Raw genomic sequence first — 19,701 nt, forward strand, 5'->3', positions numbered from 1 at the left:
CAAACACACACACACACACACACACAGTATTCTAAATCCACGTTTAATGCCGCTGCATTTGTGTGCTGACCCCTCTGTAGGACAGAGTTGTTTACGATCTGCTGAATCAATGCTTTTCCTCAGTTTTATGTCATTTAAGTACTAGTGACGAGATCTAAACCCCATCCATTTCATACCAGCTTTATCAGGAGACTTAAATGGTTCAGATTACTCTGGGATGTTTACATCCCTCTGTTATTTCTGAGATTATTGGCTCCAGCGCTCAGGATGTTTCTTGTAAATTGATGATGCTAAATGTGTGCGTGTGTCCGATACATTTGTGTTTGGCTTGAGAGGTTGCGTTATGTAATGACTGCAGACCAAAGGGGCTCGTGACGTGATCAGGAGGATTTGTACTGTTGTTTTTCATCATGTGCAGTGTTTGAGCACGTCAATACCTCTCAGTGTGCAAACATCACTGCGTTTGAGTGTGCGCCATCTCAAGGTTATTCTGTGTCATGGATGATGTACTTTATATGAAGATGAGGATGGTGACAGTGACTTATGTTTCAGATGATGTATGAAAAGCATCATTTTACAAAATTTGAGTGGAATATAGGGTGTGTTTTGTAAAAGTGTTACTGTTTTGCATGAGGGACAAATAGAGAACTTTGTGTCCCTGAATTATTTCCTTAACTATTCTAGATTAGATTAAAATGTAGAATTACAGCTTTATTTAACAACTATTAAAATTCATCATTGATTATTCTGTTGATTATTTGATTAATCCTTACATTTATTTTATAGATTAGTTGTTATAGCCTAATGTAAAATATAAAAAAGGGTCTGACATTTCAGTTTGAATGTTAAATTAGAAGTGAATGGAATTTGACATTGAAGATGCTGTTGATAATGTGCTGGTGCATAAAGATTCATGCCACTGGAATGGGAAATGTTACATCACTGAGTTTAACCTATATAAACCAGTTCTTAGCCTCACCAATGTCTTCTTCATGTTAAGTCCCTGCTCTGTTGTGTGTGTGGGTTTGTGTGTGTTTGTGAGGGATCTCTAACTTGCATTGTCAGCAGAGGTAGAACTGTTACCGAATGGTGATAATCATGTGTTTTTATTGTACAAAGGAGCTGTGTTGCTGTCCAGTGACTGTTCATTTGCTCCTGTGTTAGACTTGCTGCTCGATCCCTGTGAAGTAGAACAGGTGGTCTGGTAACAGTCTACTAACTCACTTAAGTAAATCCACTTAAATCTCTTTCCAGCTCCTCTGATCTCTTTTTCTGCATGCTCTCTTTCTTATTATTTTTTTCTCTTGCATGCTCTCTTTCTCTTTCAGTTTAATTTGCTGTATAATTTCTGTCAGAGCCACCTTTTTTATGCAAGCTCAAGCTGTGAATTAAGCTTGTGTACAAAGTGATTATTAAGATGAGCTGGAGCAACAAATAATCAAGGTGGGATAAAGAGTAGATGAATGCAGAAAGGGGTTCTGTATGTTTATATGGATAAATAAAGGTCAGTTTGCTGCCTCTTTTTAACTCATTATCAAGAGTGGGTCTGTTGTGTGATTAGTGTATTATACTGTATTTTTGAGCAATTGTTTTGACTGGATCTAGTAGTCATTATACAGATGATGGTGTGTCTGGACTTGCCTTGCACTTATTCATAATTATTGTGTATATAATAAACTGCAGTTTAGGGACAAATGTGTTCCTTTAGCTAAAGATGACCCTCCTTTGGTAACATATGAATGTCCTCATTTGGAATGGAAAGCAAAAATCCTGATTAATAATTTTTATAATGCTTTTTCAGGGCTCCAAACAAAAAAATCGAGTAAGGAGCTCCTATAAGAAAAAAACTTAGGTGCCAAATGATTTTTTAGGTGCCACAGAATAAACATGTTTTATGTGTTTTATTTAAATTATTTATTTTACATTTTAACTTTTTAATCATACCGACGTGTTTATGTCTCATCTTTTCTTGACTTTATCAGCATTTTAATCCATCTTGTAGATGACCTGGGAATGAATGTTCACTTAAAGTGGGAGCTAAATGTCTTTTCCAACTTGAAATATACAGTCATGCGTTGTTTATTACACAAAAATCTGTACCAGTATCATGGATCATAAGCATCACTTGGCCCCTGAGTATAGTTTGGGGTCCTCCTCAATGCATTCTGTAAATGTTGTCATACTCTCTTAAAAATAAAGGTGCTTCATGATACCATAGAAGAACCTTTTTTCCTGTCTAAAGGGTTTCATCAAGAACCTTTAACCTTTGAAGACAATAACAGATTATGAAAAAGTCAGAAAGAGATTGTTCTTCAAAGAGCCTTTGACTGAATGGTTCTTTGTTGAACCAAAATTGTTCTGTAAAGAACCTTTTAAGCTCCTTTATTTTTAAGAGTGCATGTCTTTCACACTTTCAGTCTGTTTTTCTTAATTAGCAAAATAAAATTTTATAGGAGTAGTTGAATCATGTAGATAACAGGTTAAGTAAAAATATTAAAATTCAATAGCTCATAAATATAGCGAAATGCTCCTCTTTATAGTTATTTTTCTAGCTGACTGATGAGCTTATGGACACCGAAAGGTTACTGAGGTCAATATAACGTTGCAATGTTTACAAGCTTTACACGTTTTCCGCAGTTTGAAAGTGTTGTACTGTAGAATCTCTTATAAAATAACCTACCTTTTGATGTTAATTCATGTTCATTATGTACTCTAGTAGTAAAGAGCAAGGTATGATAGGTTCACGTGCTGCTTGAAACGAGGCACTACTCGCGATCGCGCCTGCCGCATGGGGCCGTTCACATGTGTCTTTTGCACGCTCAAGTTCGTTATTTCAAATGTAGGCGCGCGGTACGCTTGCGTGCTCATAATGGAAGCGACGCGCTCGTTTTTTTCCAGGCGCGTCCGCACCGCATCGAGTTAAAAACATCTCAACTTTTCAGAATCCCGCAAGCGCACCGCAGGTCATGGGACAAGAACCAACCACGGCGCGCCTAGCATTTTCCACGAGTGATATGTGAACGGCCCCTGAAAGAGCACCAAAACTGTATTTATTGTTTGAATATTGTTATGAATTTGAAATAATTTTAAAGCTGATACTTTGTAAATTAAAAAGTAACAAAGCACAAAGCTTTTTGTGATTACTGGACGGCAAGTGCACTTCAAATAATGAAGGTCATGCATTAACAGAACACAGCATGGACTAAGATCTTGTTAAGAAGAAGCCTTATGATTATAAACGAGAACTGTTAACGATATTGCCAATATCCACACAGATGACAACTTTACCTGTTGTAGTTTGTTCAAGTTATGAACGAAATAGACGCTGTTTTTCTGCACTTTCTCTTCAAGTCTCCATCATTTCTCTCTCGCGCGTTTATCAGGTATGTGTCAGCGCTGCTGCGCGGCAGATGAAGACTGTTTAAAACTATTTTTTCCCACTAAAACTTCAATGCGCATTCTCTCAATACGCGAACATAACAAAAGATGTGAATGCAAAACATTCAGGAAAAAAGGCATGTACATGCATTTTTTTAAGAGATAACATGTAAATACATAGGCCTAGTCGCCAGTGGCGACCTCAGCAAAAACTTCACTCCCATTTTAATATTTATGGTCACAAATGCGACCGTTTTAGTCGCAGTTTGGAGCCCTGATTTTGAAAAATGCAAAAGCTGTTATTTTAGTGTTAAGTTTTGAACTATTAGTTTTCTATGATGGTGTCATAACTAGGTAAACATTGTTTAGACTGATAAATTGTGAGTAGATAGGTCTTTGACAGAAAAATCTGGCTCACAAGAGATATCCATTCATTTTAAACTAGTTCCACTATACGTTTTGTCCAGTTATTGTCATAACAGACATTTTTACTGTAAATCAAATTATGATGTTATCATCATGGTTATTTTAGAGTCAAAGCTGGATTATAACACATTCAAATGAATGTGTTAGAAGAGTGTGTGTCAGTACTGAGGTTAAATATAGCACCATAGTCCCTCCCACTCTCTCTTTTTTTCAATCTTTCACTCTCTCTCTTGGCTTTGCTTGAATTCCAGCTTGACCTTCTCCTCAGTTAGTGTTTGCTTTTATCAAAACTACTAGGAGCTACACAGGAAGGCTATGTTTCCTTGAACTTGCGGTCTCCTACTCCCATTACTCCCAGAGCAAAGCCCTGCTGCCCCAAGTCCGTGGCCGTTTGATAGGGCTGCCCAGCATGGTGCCAGTCCGCAAAGACAGGGTGGAAAGACAGATGGGAAGTATGGAGCTCTGGTGGAGGTAGAGGGCTAGTTTTGTTTCGGATTACTGGAACTGAACCGGCCGCATCATGGAGCTGTCTCCCGTGTGGTGGAGTCGGGCCAGCGTCATCAGCTTCATCAAGGGCCTTGGTATGTGCCACTGATCGAAAGGTCCAAGGGGTGCATGGGTGTTGTTCATGTTTTCAACGCTTGCTGTAAGGAGGTTGCATTCTGTGGATCCCTGATAGTGTGTTCAAGACTCGTGAAGCAAGCAGTATATTAAAAAAATTCCTTTCCAGCAGCTCTTCTCTTCATTCAGTTTGAACTGCTCTGGCTCAACAGCAACTTCAGAGGTGTCAACTGACGTCCGGTGTTTGTCCATAAATAACGTAGTTGACGTTAATGTTATTTACAGATGACTGTCAAGCCAACCAAATTTCAAAGTCTCATGTCATTTAGCACAAGTACTAATCATTCCATTGTTCCACCCTTGACCTGAGCAGTGGAACCCTAGTGTCAGGTCATGAACTCCCATTAACATGGTGTGAAGTTTAAACTTTGGAAGTACTGAAGTCTGCCAGAGGAATTTTAGATTGCAAAATATCAGCCTGACAGCCTTTGCATTTCCTCGTTGGTGTGAAGAAATGTCCGAACTATATATGAACACCAGAATATTACAGAGACTGCAACTGCATGAATGCTTTGACAAATAAACATCTAGAACACTATATCTTTGCGTCAATAAGTTTTGCATGGACAAACATAACAAATGATCTATTAGACACTGAAGACTGAAAAAAAAAGAAGTGCAATTGTGACTGTGTGGAGGAATTGTCTACTTTTGATGCTTGAATGTGGGATTAAGCAGCAGTTCATCACTATTTTGAAATGAATTGCTTTCGTTTTAAATGAGCAAAAACTAGTTAATGAGATAACCCTTTAACAGTTTTTTAACAGTCTTAATGTCTTACTGTTCATAAAAGCACGTATGCAATCATCATTTTGAGGCAATTGCCTCATTTTGAGTTACTGCATATATCTTTAAATTGCTCATATTGCTGTTAGGAATTAGATTTTTTTTTTTATTCGTTTTGCAGCTTGTGACTTGTGAGGTTGCAGGGGTCTATTCTAAGAGGAGCACATGCTCAAAGCCCCTGCAGACACATGACATGGGCTCCCCCGGCCCCTGCCAGCTCGCTGAGCCCCCTCCGCCCTTTGGGAGCGATGACATGGTCATGCCAAAAAAGAAAACACCAGCTGCTCCATCAAGGGTTGATGTGAGATGGTGCTCTCAAGGCACTGACTCAGGCTTCAACCCTAACACTGACGGCACCACTTTCAGTACCTCATATCTGTCAAAATGTCTGTCATGTTTTTAATTATCTAATCTGACCAAAATCACCCAAGTTGTGTTCACTCGAGTCACTAGCACAAAACATGTCAGAGCTTGTGCACTGCCCACCAACTCATATGTAGAACGATTAGCACAATAGTTGACCTACTAATCCATAATAATCTAATACTGTTTTTTTATGCATTCTTAGCATCCCCCGTAGGAAAGCGCCCCATCCCCCAAGTGAGCAGCACTCTAGGCGAGAGGAAAGGTCCCGTTTGCACTATGCCAGTTACCGTGGACCCTGAGAGCAAACCAGGCGAGTATGTTCTCAAAAGCCTGTTTGCCAACTTCACCACCGTGTCTGAACGCAAAATACGCATCATCATGGCAGAACCACTGGTAAGAGACTTCTTTTTATATTTTTACAATGTATTTATTTTTTGATGTCAGACATTTTTCTGGCAAGTCAAAGTTTAACATCTCTTGGGATCTAATTTTCCAAAACATTTACATGCTGATCATCTGAGACATAGAACCTCAAATGCAAGTAAATAATGTCTAGGCCAAATTAAAACCAGTCGCCACAAGCCAGTTTTGGTTTTGGTTTTGAGTTTGGTTTGAGGCTTTCTTACGCCTCATTTTAGCTAATTCTCTGGTATGTGGAGTAGTGTAGAAAAACAAGAAGTGTATAATATGCTTTCTAAATCAATTAGACAGAGAACAGTTCTGGCATAGTTAATAATGACTCTGCTGTGGCTTTCATTTGTAATTGCTGTAGTTGGCAGGCATTAAATGTTAATACTTCACAATATGTCTTCAAACTGCACTAATAGCCGTGAGATACTGTGTCTGTTTTTGCTGCAGTGGCTCAGGTTGCCTGGTCTCTCTGTATCTCTGTAATTCCATTATGCTGGAGTGCAGATTTAAGTGGACAGGAATGGGTTTTGTCTACTTGGTATTTTCAAGCCAAAAAGCTTACGCACCAAACAGGAAGCAGTCAAAGCTCTCAGCACACCTATTTAACTAATATCTCTGTGCCCAGACAGTGTTAAACTAATGAATCAATTTCACATTTCATGACTTTGTCATCACAGTTGAGGTGCTGAGTTTTGTGAGGTGCAGGTTCAAGTCAACAGCCAGTAATGTACTGTTCACAATTTATAGATCACTGCAGTAACTTTGTATCAGATTCATGTTATAAGAAGCACAAAGTTCAATCATAATATAAATCATTATCTTTAGGAACAGAACACAACTAGACATCTATATTCAATGTTTGTAGAATCACAGCTCTCCTTTGACCCTGTCCACCCTCGTCATCCTGAAAGTGTGTGTGAGTGTGTCCACGAGTGTGTCTGCATGTTATGGGGACAATCACTTGATTTGACCTCCAGACCCAACCACAGTTTAGACGTTCTCTTGCCTTCATTGGCCCAGTTTTCTGCGCCTGCACATTAAAGCTGTGGGATCTTCAGATTAAATTTAGTTCTGTTTGGATCAAATGAATGAACTTCAGAAGGCTACAATTGTTTAGCGCTAAAAATCAGTAGAAGAGTCTCCACTGACATCTTCCAATCACTGATAATTTGAGTACCATAGGCACACCAAGACAAGCTTTTTTAATAAATTTTTTAAACAGCTTTTGAAAGGAAACATGGAATAATGTGTTCAACAAAGCTGAGAGTACTACAGTTTTATTGGCAGCCTGAAAGACTGATTAAAATTAAACGTGAAAATGAACAATTTCTCTCCCAGCAATTGTTTTTTTAAGTTGCCAGTTGCATTTTTGATCCGTTTTTACAAAACTTTCATTGCCCTCAGAATTTTTTCCAATGTGAATAGCTGAACATGCAATACAACAAATAAAGAACAAAGCCCCTGCTTTTAAACAAAATGTCATTCTGGCTTCATGCATTCTTATTTATCAACACATGAATGTGGATAAGTTTAATTAAAAAAGCTACATTTAGAAAAAAATCTGCTTAAACATACCGCTGCTTGTTTCTGCTTCTTCTTCACCTGAATGAAGTCTGAAGTCTGTGAATGTTTGCGAGTGCAGATTCTGTGTGATTCTGGTTATATGTTATGTCAAGTTCATCCATTACAAAGGAAAGCTTGATATCTAGCTGGGAATCTGCAGCCAATGATCTATGACTCTTACGTTCTTTTTAATGTTCTGCAGGAAAAGCCCCTCACCAAATCTCTACAAAGAGGAGAAGACCCACAGTTCGATCAGGTGAGATCAAGTGACATTTTCCACATCCTTTTTGACATTTAAAACTTTCATCCTGCCTGATACACACTCAAAATTAAATAATTGGGTCTGTAACATCCTTCTGTTTTCTTGACATTTAAATCACAATAAATTTATAGCTCTAGTACAAATGTAAAGTATTGTTGAAAAAGAATGAAAAATAATAAATTATCTGCTCCCATACCATCCAACTTTTCTTGCCCTTTTCTATTGACAGATTTTTTGTCATCATCAGTCAGACCATAAGAATAGCATTCCTGTAGTTGGTGCTATGCCGTCCCTATAACCCTCTGTACTGAATTCTTAAACAGCCTGAATGTGTGTGCGTGACTAATATTACATTCCTTGCATAGCCTGAGTTAATTCCCTTTGCATTTTGTGCTGTACAATTAGTGCTCTGACAATTGATGAAACATTTCCTGGAGGTACTTCCTATGTTTCCCCACAGCTGATCAGCACTATGAGCTCACTTGCTGAGTATTGTCTTCCTTCCATCCTGAGGACGCTATTTGACTGGTATAAAAGACAGAACGGCTTGGAAGACGAGTCCCACGAGTATCGCCCACGTGCAAACACCAAGTCTAAAAAGTAAGTCTTCACCGAGATTTAAAGTAACTCATTTCAAAACTTTTTTTAAAACTCTCTAATATTAACTGGAATGCCATTAAGAGTGTGTAAACTCTTCTTAGACAAAATAAGACACCCATATATGGTATTGTGCCTCATAGATACAAACGATATGTTTAAATGCCATTAGCAGGTATGGCAAAATGTTTGGTCAGTTTGCACCCCTAGAGCACACAATGTCAAGTATCTGCTCGGTTCATTTCCACAAATCTTTTTTACAAGTTAGTATAATCTGATTTAATGTCTTTTGCATAAGTGTGCTTATAGTATTCTGTGGAAGTTTATATTTGTGTGTGTGTTTATATACAGTATGTGTGATTTAGTGTGGATTGAAGCATGTGATTGATGCCTGTCATCAGGAAGCTTTGCCTTCATCTTATGAAATACAATCCCTTCTGCAGTGCAATGCACAGCAGTTCATCTGACATCAGGCCAGTAATAGCAAAAAGGGCTGTGATGATTGGCTGTTTCTGAGTAGATGCACTAACAAGATTAGCATCGTCTGGTGGATTTTTTTGCTGTGGGCATTTTTATGCAAGCCTACTTTCGTAATAATGTATTTTAGAAATGTGTCCCTTGAAACATTTTCTACAATCTTTGCCATGCATGTATTAGTGGTAAAGGCAAGGTAGAAATTCCTCAGCGGTGATATGGGATCTCCACAGACCGTAATCAAATATCGTTATTGGCAGTTAGGTTTGGTTACATCAGCACTTCAGAATCAAATACAGGCCATAGAGGACTTCAGAAGCTCTCATGGAACAAAACCTGGAAGCATGTTTGTATTATTAACTTAATCAAGCAGTGAATGTTCATCAAAATGTGATTTACATAGTTTCTTCTCTCTTTCAGTGACGAACAGCAGAAAGATTATCTAATGGAAAGGAGGGACTTAGCAATAGACTTCATATTCTCACTGGTGCTTATTGAGGTTTTAAAACAGGTAGGGTATGATTGAACAACCACAAAATTAACAACCTGCCTCAAAAAAATACAACAGGAAGCAGAAATATATACAGTTTTATAGATGTATAATGTTTAATGTATAATTATTCATTTAATTTTAAATAAATAAAAACATTTTTTTTAATTAATCATTTATATTCTGTTTTATTGTACTTATTTTAAGTTATTAATTAATGGGTTAATTGTAAATGTATTTAATTATATGTAAATGTATTTAATTATATTATATTATTTAATTTGTTATTTATGTCTTTCTACTAATAATTTTTCTATCTTTTTGTAGATCCCTCTCCACCCTCTTCTGGATGGCCTCATTCAGGAAGTCATTAACCTGGCCTTCAAACACTTCAAGTACAAAGAGGGGTAACGATCCATTTAAGTTATTTCCTCCATCTACCATAAGCCATTATTTTCCTGCGTCTGTTTACATGAGTAAATCTGCCTAGTAAACTTATTACATAATTTATATTCCCTCAATCGTGTGCACTTACTGTAAATGTAAGTGTTGGAAGTCAGAATGGATTTTGCTGAAGGACGGTAAGAATGGTGGTATTTCTCTGCCCTGCAGGTACCTTGGGCCCAATACAACCAACATGCACATAGTGGCTGATCTGTATGCAGAGGTTGTCGGTGTCGTGGCCCAGTCCAGGTAAATTATGAAGCTGCAAAATTAGCCAATAAGAACATATTTAAAGTCTCACCGTGAAATGATTCCCGTTGAAGCCAGCGACCTTGATTCAAGCTCAAGAAGATGGTAGCATTCTTCTTCCTGTGACAGACTGTCTAGTGTTAGATGAAGCACTAATGGGAGGCCATTACCCTGATAGACAAGGCATCTTGTCATGCTCACAGGAAGCTCCATCAGTGTCATACAAAGATGGAGTTTCTCCCTTTCAGTATAAGAGCGCCACATCTGACAGTAATATGTCCTCTATCAATATTTAATAGCATGAAAAATGTCCTTGTGGCTGCACTTATAAGTCATCTTAAAATTCTGGTGTCTACGTGTCTGTTGAAGTCTAATGACATATTAGGTGTGCATGATGAGTCTGTGCATCTTCGCCCCAGCACAGTACATGATAAATAGCATAATTCAGTCCAACGGTGTGTACAGTGCAATACACATTTTTACTTGTTATTTAGTGGGAAACTAGTCGGTTTGTTTGTAGCTCACCTAAAACAAACATTGAGTCTTGCAGAAAGAGAGATGGCTCCCTATTCCCCCTCCAGATGCCTTTCTAAATATAGAGCTGAAGATCTCTCCCTCTGTCAGACTGTGCTCACAAACACACAAACACATTCCCTAACACATGTGTGCAAGAAACATCCAAGTCCTGACCAAACAGAATCTACTTACTTTGGTGGAATGGATTTAAACTTGGGCTTCCCATCGTAACTTGATGGAATTGATTGGGTTAATTGCAAGTGGTCGCATATATCGTGCATACTGAGAAAAGCCCTCAAATAAAGACAACTAAAAGAGACAGACAAGTATTGAATAGACAAGATGTGACTTTAAAAGTCTGAATTATGGTCAATCTGACTAAAGTAGATGTGGGATGCATTCATGCAGGACACATTTTTGTATACTGTCTTCAGTGTTTTTAAATTACGTACAAATTTAGACTGACATATTTGCCTATGTCTAGCTGTTTTTAGCTTCTGCATGAATGTGTATTTAATCGGTTAGACTTACAAATGAGTAACATCATAAGAAGTTTATCATAAGATATATTTTGCATAAATAATAAGCAAGCAACAGCTTACAGTTAAATCTCCATTGCAAAATGATAGGAATCAAACCACAACTCTGCTGTATTGCTGTTGTATTATTTTAAAATGTTAGATGAATACCTCCCTTCCATTCTTCCCAGGTTTCCTGCAGTGAGGAAGAAGTTCATCTCAGAGTTGAAGGAGCTAAGGCAGAAAGAACAGAGCCCGCATGTGGTCCAGAGCACCATCAGCCTCATTATGGGGGTCAAGTTCTTTCGCATTAAAATGTACCCAGTGGAAGATTTTGAAGCGTCTTTCCAGTTTATGCAGGTACACAGTAAAAACAATTCTACAGATGTTCTACTTTAATTGACAGACAGTGTACACTATGATAAGTAACAATCGTTCTCTTTTCTCTTTTGTTGTTATATGTTTATAGGAGTGTGCTCAGTATTTCTTGGAGGTGAAAGATAAGGACATTAAACACTCTCTGGCTGGACTCTTCGTAGAGGTACTCGTCCCTGTAGCCGCAGTAAGTACATATGTCTCTGCTATAGTAAGCACTGCCATATTTGATCAATATTTACATTTATTTATTATTTATGCGCTAAATTGTAATTAAAAAAAAAAGTTTACAGAATATGCAGATTTAAATAAGTTAATAATGATTTTTCTGTCCAAACTGTAACTCATACTCAACGTGATGTTTCTCTTCAGACTGTAAAGAATGAGGTGAATGTGCCCTGTTTGAGAAACTTTGTGGAAACCCTCTACGACACAACGTTAGACCTGTCGTCCAGGAAGAAACACTCTCTGGCAAGTCTTTTTTAATGCTTGAAAGCAGTGGAGGGAGATGCAACTACAGTAATTGGCTCATAGCTAACGTGTTTTTGCTGTCTGTGATGTGTCAATATTGTGTTTGAAATATTTCAAAACTTACCATAACAACTGTTGAGTTGCATTCCCAACCCATGGCACACAATATCTGAGTGATGTGTGTGAGTTGGGCTTTTTAACATTCTTGTTAAAGGACATAGTTTCAGTTAATTAGTTTGACAGGAAAGTACTTTCCAAAATATGTTTGAGAGCTGTGCTTCTCGAAGTGTATTTCCCAAACCCCAAATACCCATATACCCTTAAATTATATTTTTAAATAATTTACATTAATGAAATTAAATTAACTAAGAGTGAATGTGCTATCAGGCATTTTATTTTCAAATATTTTAATGAAACCATATTAACATGGTTACCCCAGTTATTTTCACGTTATTAAATTCTTATCTCCTTTAAGCTGCCTAATAACATTTTTTTATGTTTATGTTAATAGCTTTTTACTAATAGCTTTTTATTATAGCTTTGATTAAGCTTTCACAGTTTTATTAGTAGTAACACTTTTTGGAACTGGTATTTTTGATTGGAATCATTTACTATTTAAAATGATTTCTGTAGGAACGTGTTTGTGTCAGAATTGTTACAGATATAAAGAGTCGTAGGCGAGAGACAATCTGTTCAAAAGTATTTCATTGTCTTTGCTCAGTCATTATAATTTATATATATTTTGTTAAGGACATATAATGTAATCATTGATCCGTCTTTTTTTCTTTCTCAGGCTCTGTATCCATTGGTAACGTGTCTGCTGTGTGTGAGCCAGAAGCAGATCTTTCTAAACAGATGGCACATCTTCCTCAACAACTGCCTGTCTAACCTGAAAGTGAGTCTTTGTGATCCACAAAGCTTGTGTGATACTGTAGACCTGAGAATACGGCACATTGTGAACGAGCATATTACTGCAGTTCACGTGGAAAAAATGAACGCAGTTTTGTTGTGTAAGGGCAGTTGTGCAAGCATCATGTGAATGCAATTTCTTTTAACCGTCGGAGCCCATCAGTCATGTGCACAGATACTTAAAGTGGCAGCAGCTACAAGCAAATTGCCATTGCAAATGTGTGAAATGCAAAGGGAGGGTATGAAATTGTAGGAATGTTTTGTTTGCTTGAAGGGGAGGCAGGTAGCACAGGAGAATCATTTATCATTAGCTTTAACATCTCACTGTACTGTACATTCTGTACTCAGCACTTCAGTCTCTGTACCTGTGTGGGAGTGTGAGAGAGGCAGAATGAAAGAATGAATAAAATGAGTTGGGGAAAATGAAAGGAGGTGCAAAATAACAACCACGAAGGGCAGCGCTGAAAGACTCCTTGGCAACGATGTTTGAAGATGCTGAATCTTTATTTCAAGCATTCAGCTCTTATCTGATTTCTGTTATCTCTCAGTCAGTTGTCACGTTGTACTTGCAGTAGTCTTCTGCAGTTAGTCTGTGAGCTGCTGACTTGTGATTTAATGAAGATCCAGTTTGCTTCAGTGCCCACATTTGGTCAAAAGTCTAAGGAAAATTGTCCAAACATGAAAGAACAGATAAGGTTTAAAATATAAAAAAAGCTGGTCAAAATAATTTTAATCAGTTTATTTATTTTGCCAGTAAAATATCTAAACATCCTTACAATAGGATACATTTTTGATATACATGTAATATAATACTACACATAATTATACATGTAATATCATAAAACATATATATTATTATTATTATAACTGGAAATTATAGTCAAGTGCTCTTCTTTCAGAACAAAGACCATAAAATGGCCCGGGTGGCACTTGAATCTCTCTATCGGCTGCTGTGGGTCTACATGATCCGAATCAAATGTGAAAGCAACACTGCAACACAAAGGTAGCGTATTGAAAATCAGAAACATACAAGCCACAATTTAAGAAATATATTTGTAATGTAAGAAATATGATGGATATTTCAGATGCATTACACTGACAGTGATGAGGAAGAATAAGATTTGATGACGTTGATTCTGAGGATTGACATCTGTTAATATGACATTTTTATTATTTTATCTTTTCCAGCCGCCTTACCTCAATCATATCTACACTGTTCCCTAAGGGTTCACGGAGCGTCGTTCCTCGAGACATGCCGCTCAACATCTTTGTCAAGATAATTCAATTCATTGGCCAGGTTTGACACCCACACACCTATATACACATGATATCCATCCAAGAACTTAATACATGTCTATATTTATTTTGTCATGGCTTTATCGTATTACACACAGTAATAAAATCTTTGTTTCTTTCCTTACTACAGGAAAGGCTGGATTTTGCAATGAAAGAAATAATATGTGATCTGCTGAGTGTTGGGAAATCAGCCAAAGCTTTTAGTTTAAATCCAGAGGTAATGTTAATTACACACACAAACACACCTGCATGTTTACTTCAAACGTTCTAATGTTTTTAAATAAAGCTTAATTTTAAATTCTACATAAACCTAAAAAAGTGTTGGAAATTCTGTATAGTCAAGTAAACACATGAAAAAAAAACATTTATCCGATTAGACCGAGTTGAGATCATGTCATGAGGAAATGCATATTTGGTTTATTTTCTGATATATGTGTGGTGTGCATCCAGAGGATGAACATTGCTCTGAGAGCATTCCTCGTCATAGCCGATAACCTGCAGCAGAAAGATGGTGAACCCCCCATGCCGAACACAGGGGCCACTTTGCCTTCTGGGAACACGCTGAAGAAGAAAAAAACCTACCTCAGCAAAACTCTAACTGAGGAGGAAGCAAAACTTATAGGTCAGGCCACTTATATTGCTGATGAGTTTATTGTTGTACATTTTGCGGGTTTTTTTTTAAAAGTCTGTATTATTCATTCCGTTCCCTGCAGGTATGGCACTGTATTATTCCCAGGTCAGGAAAGCCATTGATAACATCCTGAGGCACTTGGACAAGGAAGTTGGCCGCTGCATGATGCTCACCAATGCCCAGATGCTGAACAAGGAACCTGAGGACATGATCACGTAAGCAAAGCAACTGTTTCTGGCCTGTCTCCACCTATTATTTATCTCTGAGCGTAACATGAGTGGGTGAAGGGATAGTTTACAACCAGACGACTTTTGAGATACATTCAGCCCACACACCACACCCTGTTTGGAAAGTTTGACATTCTCTTTTTTTCCTGTTTCCTTGTGTTTTTTTTTTCTGTATCTCTCATTGTTTACTTTTGCATAAATCATCTCTTCTCTCTCTGGTCAGCGGTGAGAGAAAACCAAAAATTGACTTGTTCCGGACGTGTGTTGCGGCCATTCCCCGAATCTTGCCAGATGGCCTGTCCAAAATTGAGCTCATTGATCTCTTGGCCAGGTGAGGTTCACCATACATCCTTTGACTAAACAACCTACAATGCAATAAAAATCTTCTGTCATCATTGATTGTTTTTCTTTTTGCGTTCTGTAGGCTGACGGTCCACATGGATGATGAACTCAGACTCATTGCCCAGAATTCCCTGCAGAGTCTGCTGCTGGACTTCTCCGACTGGCGAGAAGATGTGCTGTTCGGGTACACTAACTTCCTGCTGCGTGAAGTGCAGGACACACAGCAAGGCCTGCAGGATTCGTCTGTTAAACTGCTGCTGCATTTCCTAACTCAGTGGAGGCTGGCGATACAGGCGCCTGGAAAACGTTCTGCGGAGGTATCAGCATTATGTGCCACTTGACGTTTTGCTTGAAAATGTTCTCTTTGTTGGCTATGCTTACTTAGCCAGTATAAACAGTTCTTGGGAGTTGTGGGTATGATCATGTGTATGTGTATATACTTGCTGACCTCAGAGCAGCGGGAGCTCCAGACTGCCGCCTGAGCGCAGTCCTCACTCCACGGTGCTGCACGCTGTGGAGGGTCTGGCCCTGCTGCTGCTGTGCTCCTGCCAAACCAGCACCCGCAAACTGGCTGTGTCTGTCCTCCGAGAGATACGCTGCCTGTTTACAGCCATCGGACAAGCCGAGGTGAGACGAACAGCTGGAACTTTAGCAGATTAGGCCAGAAAAACAAAACTAACTAATTACACCAAAACAGATAATTTGAACATAACTATGCAGAACAAGGTAGAATAAACTGGACATAACAGAATATAATCTGATAGAATAGAAAAAGACAAACAGAAATAGAACAAATAAAACACAACAGAAAATAATAGCATCGCATAGAATAGAATAAGATGGATGTAAGTATACTTTACAGAATAGAATCAGTTTGATTAGAAAAAGAAAGTAAAGGAATACAAAAGACAACATGGAATAGAAAAAAGACAAGTGAATAAAAATAACAGAAAATATATAATAGAATCTGACAAAACAGAAAAAATGATACAAAAGGATAACTGAATAGAAAAATAATAGAATAGAATAGAACACTCAGAATAGAAAATGACAAGAGAATAGAAAAATTAAACTGAATAGAAAAGAACAGAACAGAAATATAACAAGTAAAATAGAACAGAAAAAGATAGTAATATAAAAACAAAAGAGTAAGATTGATTGGAAAAAGAGGATTGAATAGAAAATGAAAGAAAATGGTTCATAGTTAGAAATAATTGAAAACATTCAGACAATAATGAAACATTAGGTTGGCACTTAAGCTTATTGAGTGATTGAATTGAATTTGATGTGATGTGACCAGCTGAAATAATCCTAAACATGCATACACATGCAGTGGATTGATATCAGATGCATTGCTAATCAATACTAGACCTGTTAATGTAACAAACATTATCCAACAATAGCCTTATGGCTGTCATGTGATTCTGCTCTCAGGATGACGATAAATCCATGATCGAGGTCATGGACCAACTGGCCCCCAGCGTGCTGGAGAGTTTCGTCCATGTGGCCGTCTCTGACTCTGTAAGCACTTCCCATTAGCCCAGCTGATGTATATTTTTTTGTGTATCCATACTCTCAGTATTGACCTGTACTTGCATAAAACCATAGAACTCAACAAACGTTTGTGTCTGTAGAGTTATAACACTCATGCATGCTTGCTCAAGATAAGCTATTAAAATCTGTGTTCTGTGAAGGCCACCCTGCCCATGAGTCATCACGTGGACCTGCAGTGGCTGGTAGAGTGGAATGCCCGCCTGGTTAACAGCCACTATGACGTAAAGAGCCCATCTCACGTGTGGATCTTTGCCCAGTCTGTGAAGGACCCCTGGGTGCTCTGCCTGTATAGCTTTCTTAGGCCGGAGCACCTGCCTAAGCACTGCTCCACGGCGCTCAGCTATGCCTGGCCTTACGCCTTCACACGCCTACAGCTGCTTATGCCGCTTGTTGACCCAAAGTGAGTTTTTCTATTATCTTTACTCTTAAAACTTGTCATTCATAGCAGTTTTGATGATTTTTTGCATTAAAACTGTCATAAAAATCTGACTTTAAAGAATAGACAGACATTCATGTCCCCAGTGGAAATGATTTTTGACCTCCTTTCTCTGGTACTCCCTGGCAGCATTCCCGTTTATGCCAAAAAGACCAGCACGCCTGGATCAGCCGATGGCTACGTGATGTTGTGGAGGAATTACCTGATATTGTGCCTTGGTGTTGCCAAACCTAGTATCATGAGTCCAGGTCACCTGAGAGCCTCTACACCTGAAATCATGGCAACCACACCTGATGGCAGTGTCACGTATGACAACAAGGTATGTTATGTCCATAGTAGGACAATCATGAATTGGGAAACAAAAGAACTGTGACGTCATGAGTACATGTATGTGTTTATGATCAGGTGATAGGCACACCATCAGTGGCATGGCTCCTGAAACAGCTGGTTCCTCTCATGAGATCGGAGAGTTTAGAGATCACAGAGTCTCTCGTCCTAGGCTTTGGGCGAACAAATTCCCTTGTGTTCAGGTATTGTTTTTCAATAAAAAACTTCTATCTTAGTCTAATAAGCTATTTAGCATCATTTTCTCCAAAACAGATTTTCATATTTTTCATAGTTATTTCCTAAACCAGGGCAGTTTTAAAGCACATATATCAAAGAACTCTTGTCTTTTAACACACAGCGAGGGAGCTTTAAAAATGTGAAAAGTTTGAGAACAGCAAATTAATATAGCAGCAAGTAATGTATGTCAAACAAAATAGCAGCGATGATTGTTATTCCATTCTGACCATTCAAATAAATATGAAAAAAAAAATCATAAAAGCAGATATATTTAATAACAACTTAATATGAAATCCAAATGAAAACTGAAAATATAAAAATAAAAGGTAATTCAAAATATGAATAAAGACTTTAATAATATATAAAATACTGCAATAACTCTGAGCAGAAACTATTTATTGTAACTTTTCAACCTTAGACCTTATCAATTTTAATTTTGTAATAAATTCAAAGCAACACATTGCAGAATAAAAGGTTATTCATCCCAGAATTTGGAGCCAAAATATATTTATGAAAATATTTATGTTGCTTTCATGTTGTGTGTTTCTCATGACTGTTTCATACATGTGTGTTTGATTAGGGAGCTGGTGGAAGAACTCCATCCTCTAATGAAAGAAGCTCTGGAGAGGAGGCCTGAGGTAAGTGCTCTGTCCTAATGCAGCTCTTTGGAAACTTTGGAAACCCCGTAGATAACATAGAGTGTATTGTTGGGTCCATAGTGCAGTGGCAATATGAGTTCATGCACTTTTTAGATTTAAATTGAGCTTCATGTTATTCTTGCTTTCTGTCTCTGTAGAATAAGAAGCGTAGAGAGCGAAGAGATCTGCTCCGGCTGCAGCTGCTGCGTATCTTTGAGCTTCTTGCTGACTCAGGGGTCATCAGTGACAGGTGAACTAGTCCACACACTCCAGACATGTTTTGTAGACTTATGCAGTCAAATCCTGGGTATCACTTTTTAAGCAGATCTTCTTTCACAACAAAGTCTTTGAAATCTGTTGGATTAAAACGGGTAAAGGGAAAGTCTGGTAAAAATCCCTTGTGCATCTGTTTTACACTGTTTTTTCTCTGCAGTACCAATGGGGCATTGGAACGGGATTCCCTGGCTTTAGGAGCCCTTTTTCTGGAGTATGTGGATCTCACCCGGATGCTCTTAGAAGCAGAGAATGACAAAGAGCTGGACATTTTGAAAGACATGAGAGCTCATTTCAGTGGAATGGTGGCAAACCTCATCCAGTGTGTTCCAGGTAAAACCTGGAGAAAATACTTTGAACATCCCTAAACTATTTCAGGATTTCAATCACAAATGTTCTCTCCATTAGCATCTCAAATATCTTTCCCAGTGAACGATAAATACTCAAAGTACTCCCAAATGTACTCCAGAAAACCAAAGACTGAAATGAGAGCAGGTCAGATATTTTAGCTGATATAATAGAGCCGTTGATATACGGGTATTGGTGTCTAAGGTTATATAAACATGCCGCCTTTTCAAAGGCTCAGTAGGCTCTAACATGAATGAGTCACTTATTAGAGGCCCAGGAGCAAAGCTATGAATAGAACTGTTCTGGCTCTGATTACTACGTGCTGACTGACCAAGAAAACCCTCCGACCAGCAGAGCACAACATTCCCTCTTACACACAGGCAGCCAACGTAAGCCCACCAGAAGCCCTGCGTCACAGCCAGCTCTCACATTTAAAAACTGGTTGTGATGCAGAGCTCTTTAGTGTATTGACATACTGAAAAAAAAAAGATGGATATTGCTATTTTATGAATGAATACAACAAACTCATATATGCA

General features: G+C 38.2%; 1 protein-coding gene across 7 annotated transcripts in view; it reads left to right on the forward strand.

Annotated features, from left to right (window-relative positions):
* LOC113054439 (protein furry homolog) overlaps window positions 1–19,701 on the forward strand; it is a 48,926-nt gene that overhangs the window by 6,436 nt on the left and 22,789 nt on the right. For all 7 annotated transcript variants that reach the window (XM_026219993.1, XM_026219995.1, XM_026219994.1 and 4 more), the window contains exons 2-26: window positions 5,780–5,970; window positions 7,754–7,807; window positions 8,274–8,413; window positions 9,305–9,395; window positions 9,702–9,781; window positions 9,987–10,067; window positions 11,293–11,461; window positions 11,571–11,663; window positions 11,849–11,947; window positions 12,741–12,842; window positions 13,756–13,859; window positions 14,045–14,153; window positions 14,283–14,369; window positions 14,603–14,774; window positions 14,866–14,998; window positions 15,234–15,341; window positions 15,435–15,669; window positions 15,806–15,979; window positions 16,787–16,873; window positions 17,047–17,306; window positions 17,472–17,661; window positions 17,748–17,872; window positions 18,487–18,544; window positions 18,703–18,794; window positions 18,978–19,150. In XM_026219993.1, the coding sequence (XP_026075778.1) occupies window positions 5,780–5,970; window positions 7,754–7,807; window positions 8,274–8,413; window positions 9,305–9,395; window positions 9,702–9,781; window positions 9,987–10,067; window positions 11,293–11,461; window positions 11,571–11,663; window positions 11,849–11,947; window positions 12,741–12,842; window positions 13,756–13,859; window positions 14,045–14,153; window positions 14,283–14,369; window positions 14,603–14,774; window positions 14,866–14,998; window positions 15,234–15,341; window positions 15,435–15,669; window positions 15,806–15,979; window positions 16,787–16,873; window positions 17,047–17,306; window positions 17,472–17,661; window positions 17,748–17,872; window positions 18,487–18,544; window positions 18,703–18,794; window positions 18,978–19,150 (3,207 nt within the window). The remainder of the gene's footprint in view (window positions 1–5,779; window positions 5,971–7,753; window positions 7,808–8,273; window positions 8,414–9,304; window positions 9,396–9,701; window positions 9,782–9,986; window positions 10,068–11,292; window positions 11,462–11,570; window positions 11,664–11,848; window positions 11,948–12,740; window positions 12,843–13,755; window positions 13,860–14,044; window positions 14,154–14,282; window positions 14,370–14,602; window positions 14,775–14,865; window positions 14,999–15,233; window positions 15,342–15,434; window positions 15,670–15,805; window positions 15,980–16,786; window positions 16,874–17,046; window positions 17,307–17,471; window positions 17,662–17,747; window positions 17,873–18,486; window positions 18,545–18,702; window positions 18,795–18,977; window positions 19,151–19,701) is intronic.

This window comes from Carassius auratus, chromosome 35 (genome assembly GCF_003368295.1).
Source record: "Carassius auratus strain Wakin chromosome 35, ASM336829v1, whole genome shotgun sequence".
NCBI classification, from domain to species: Eukaryota; Metazoa; Chordata; class Actinopteri; order Cypriniformes; family Cyprinidae; genus Carassius; species Carassius auratus.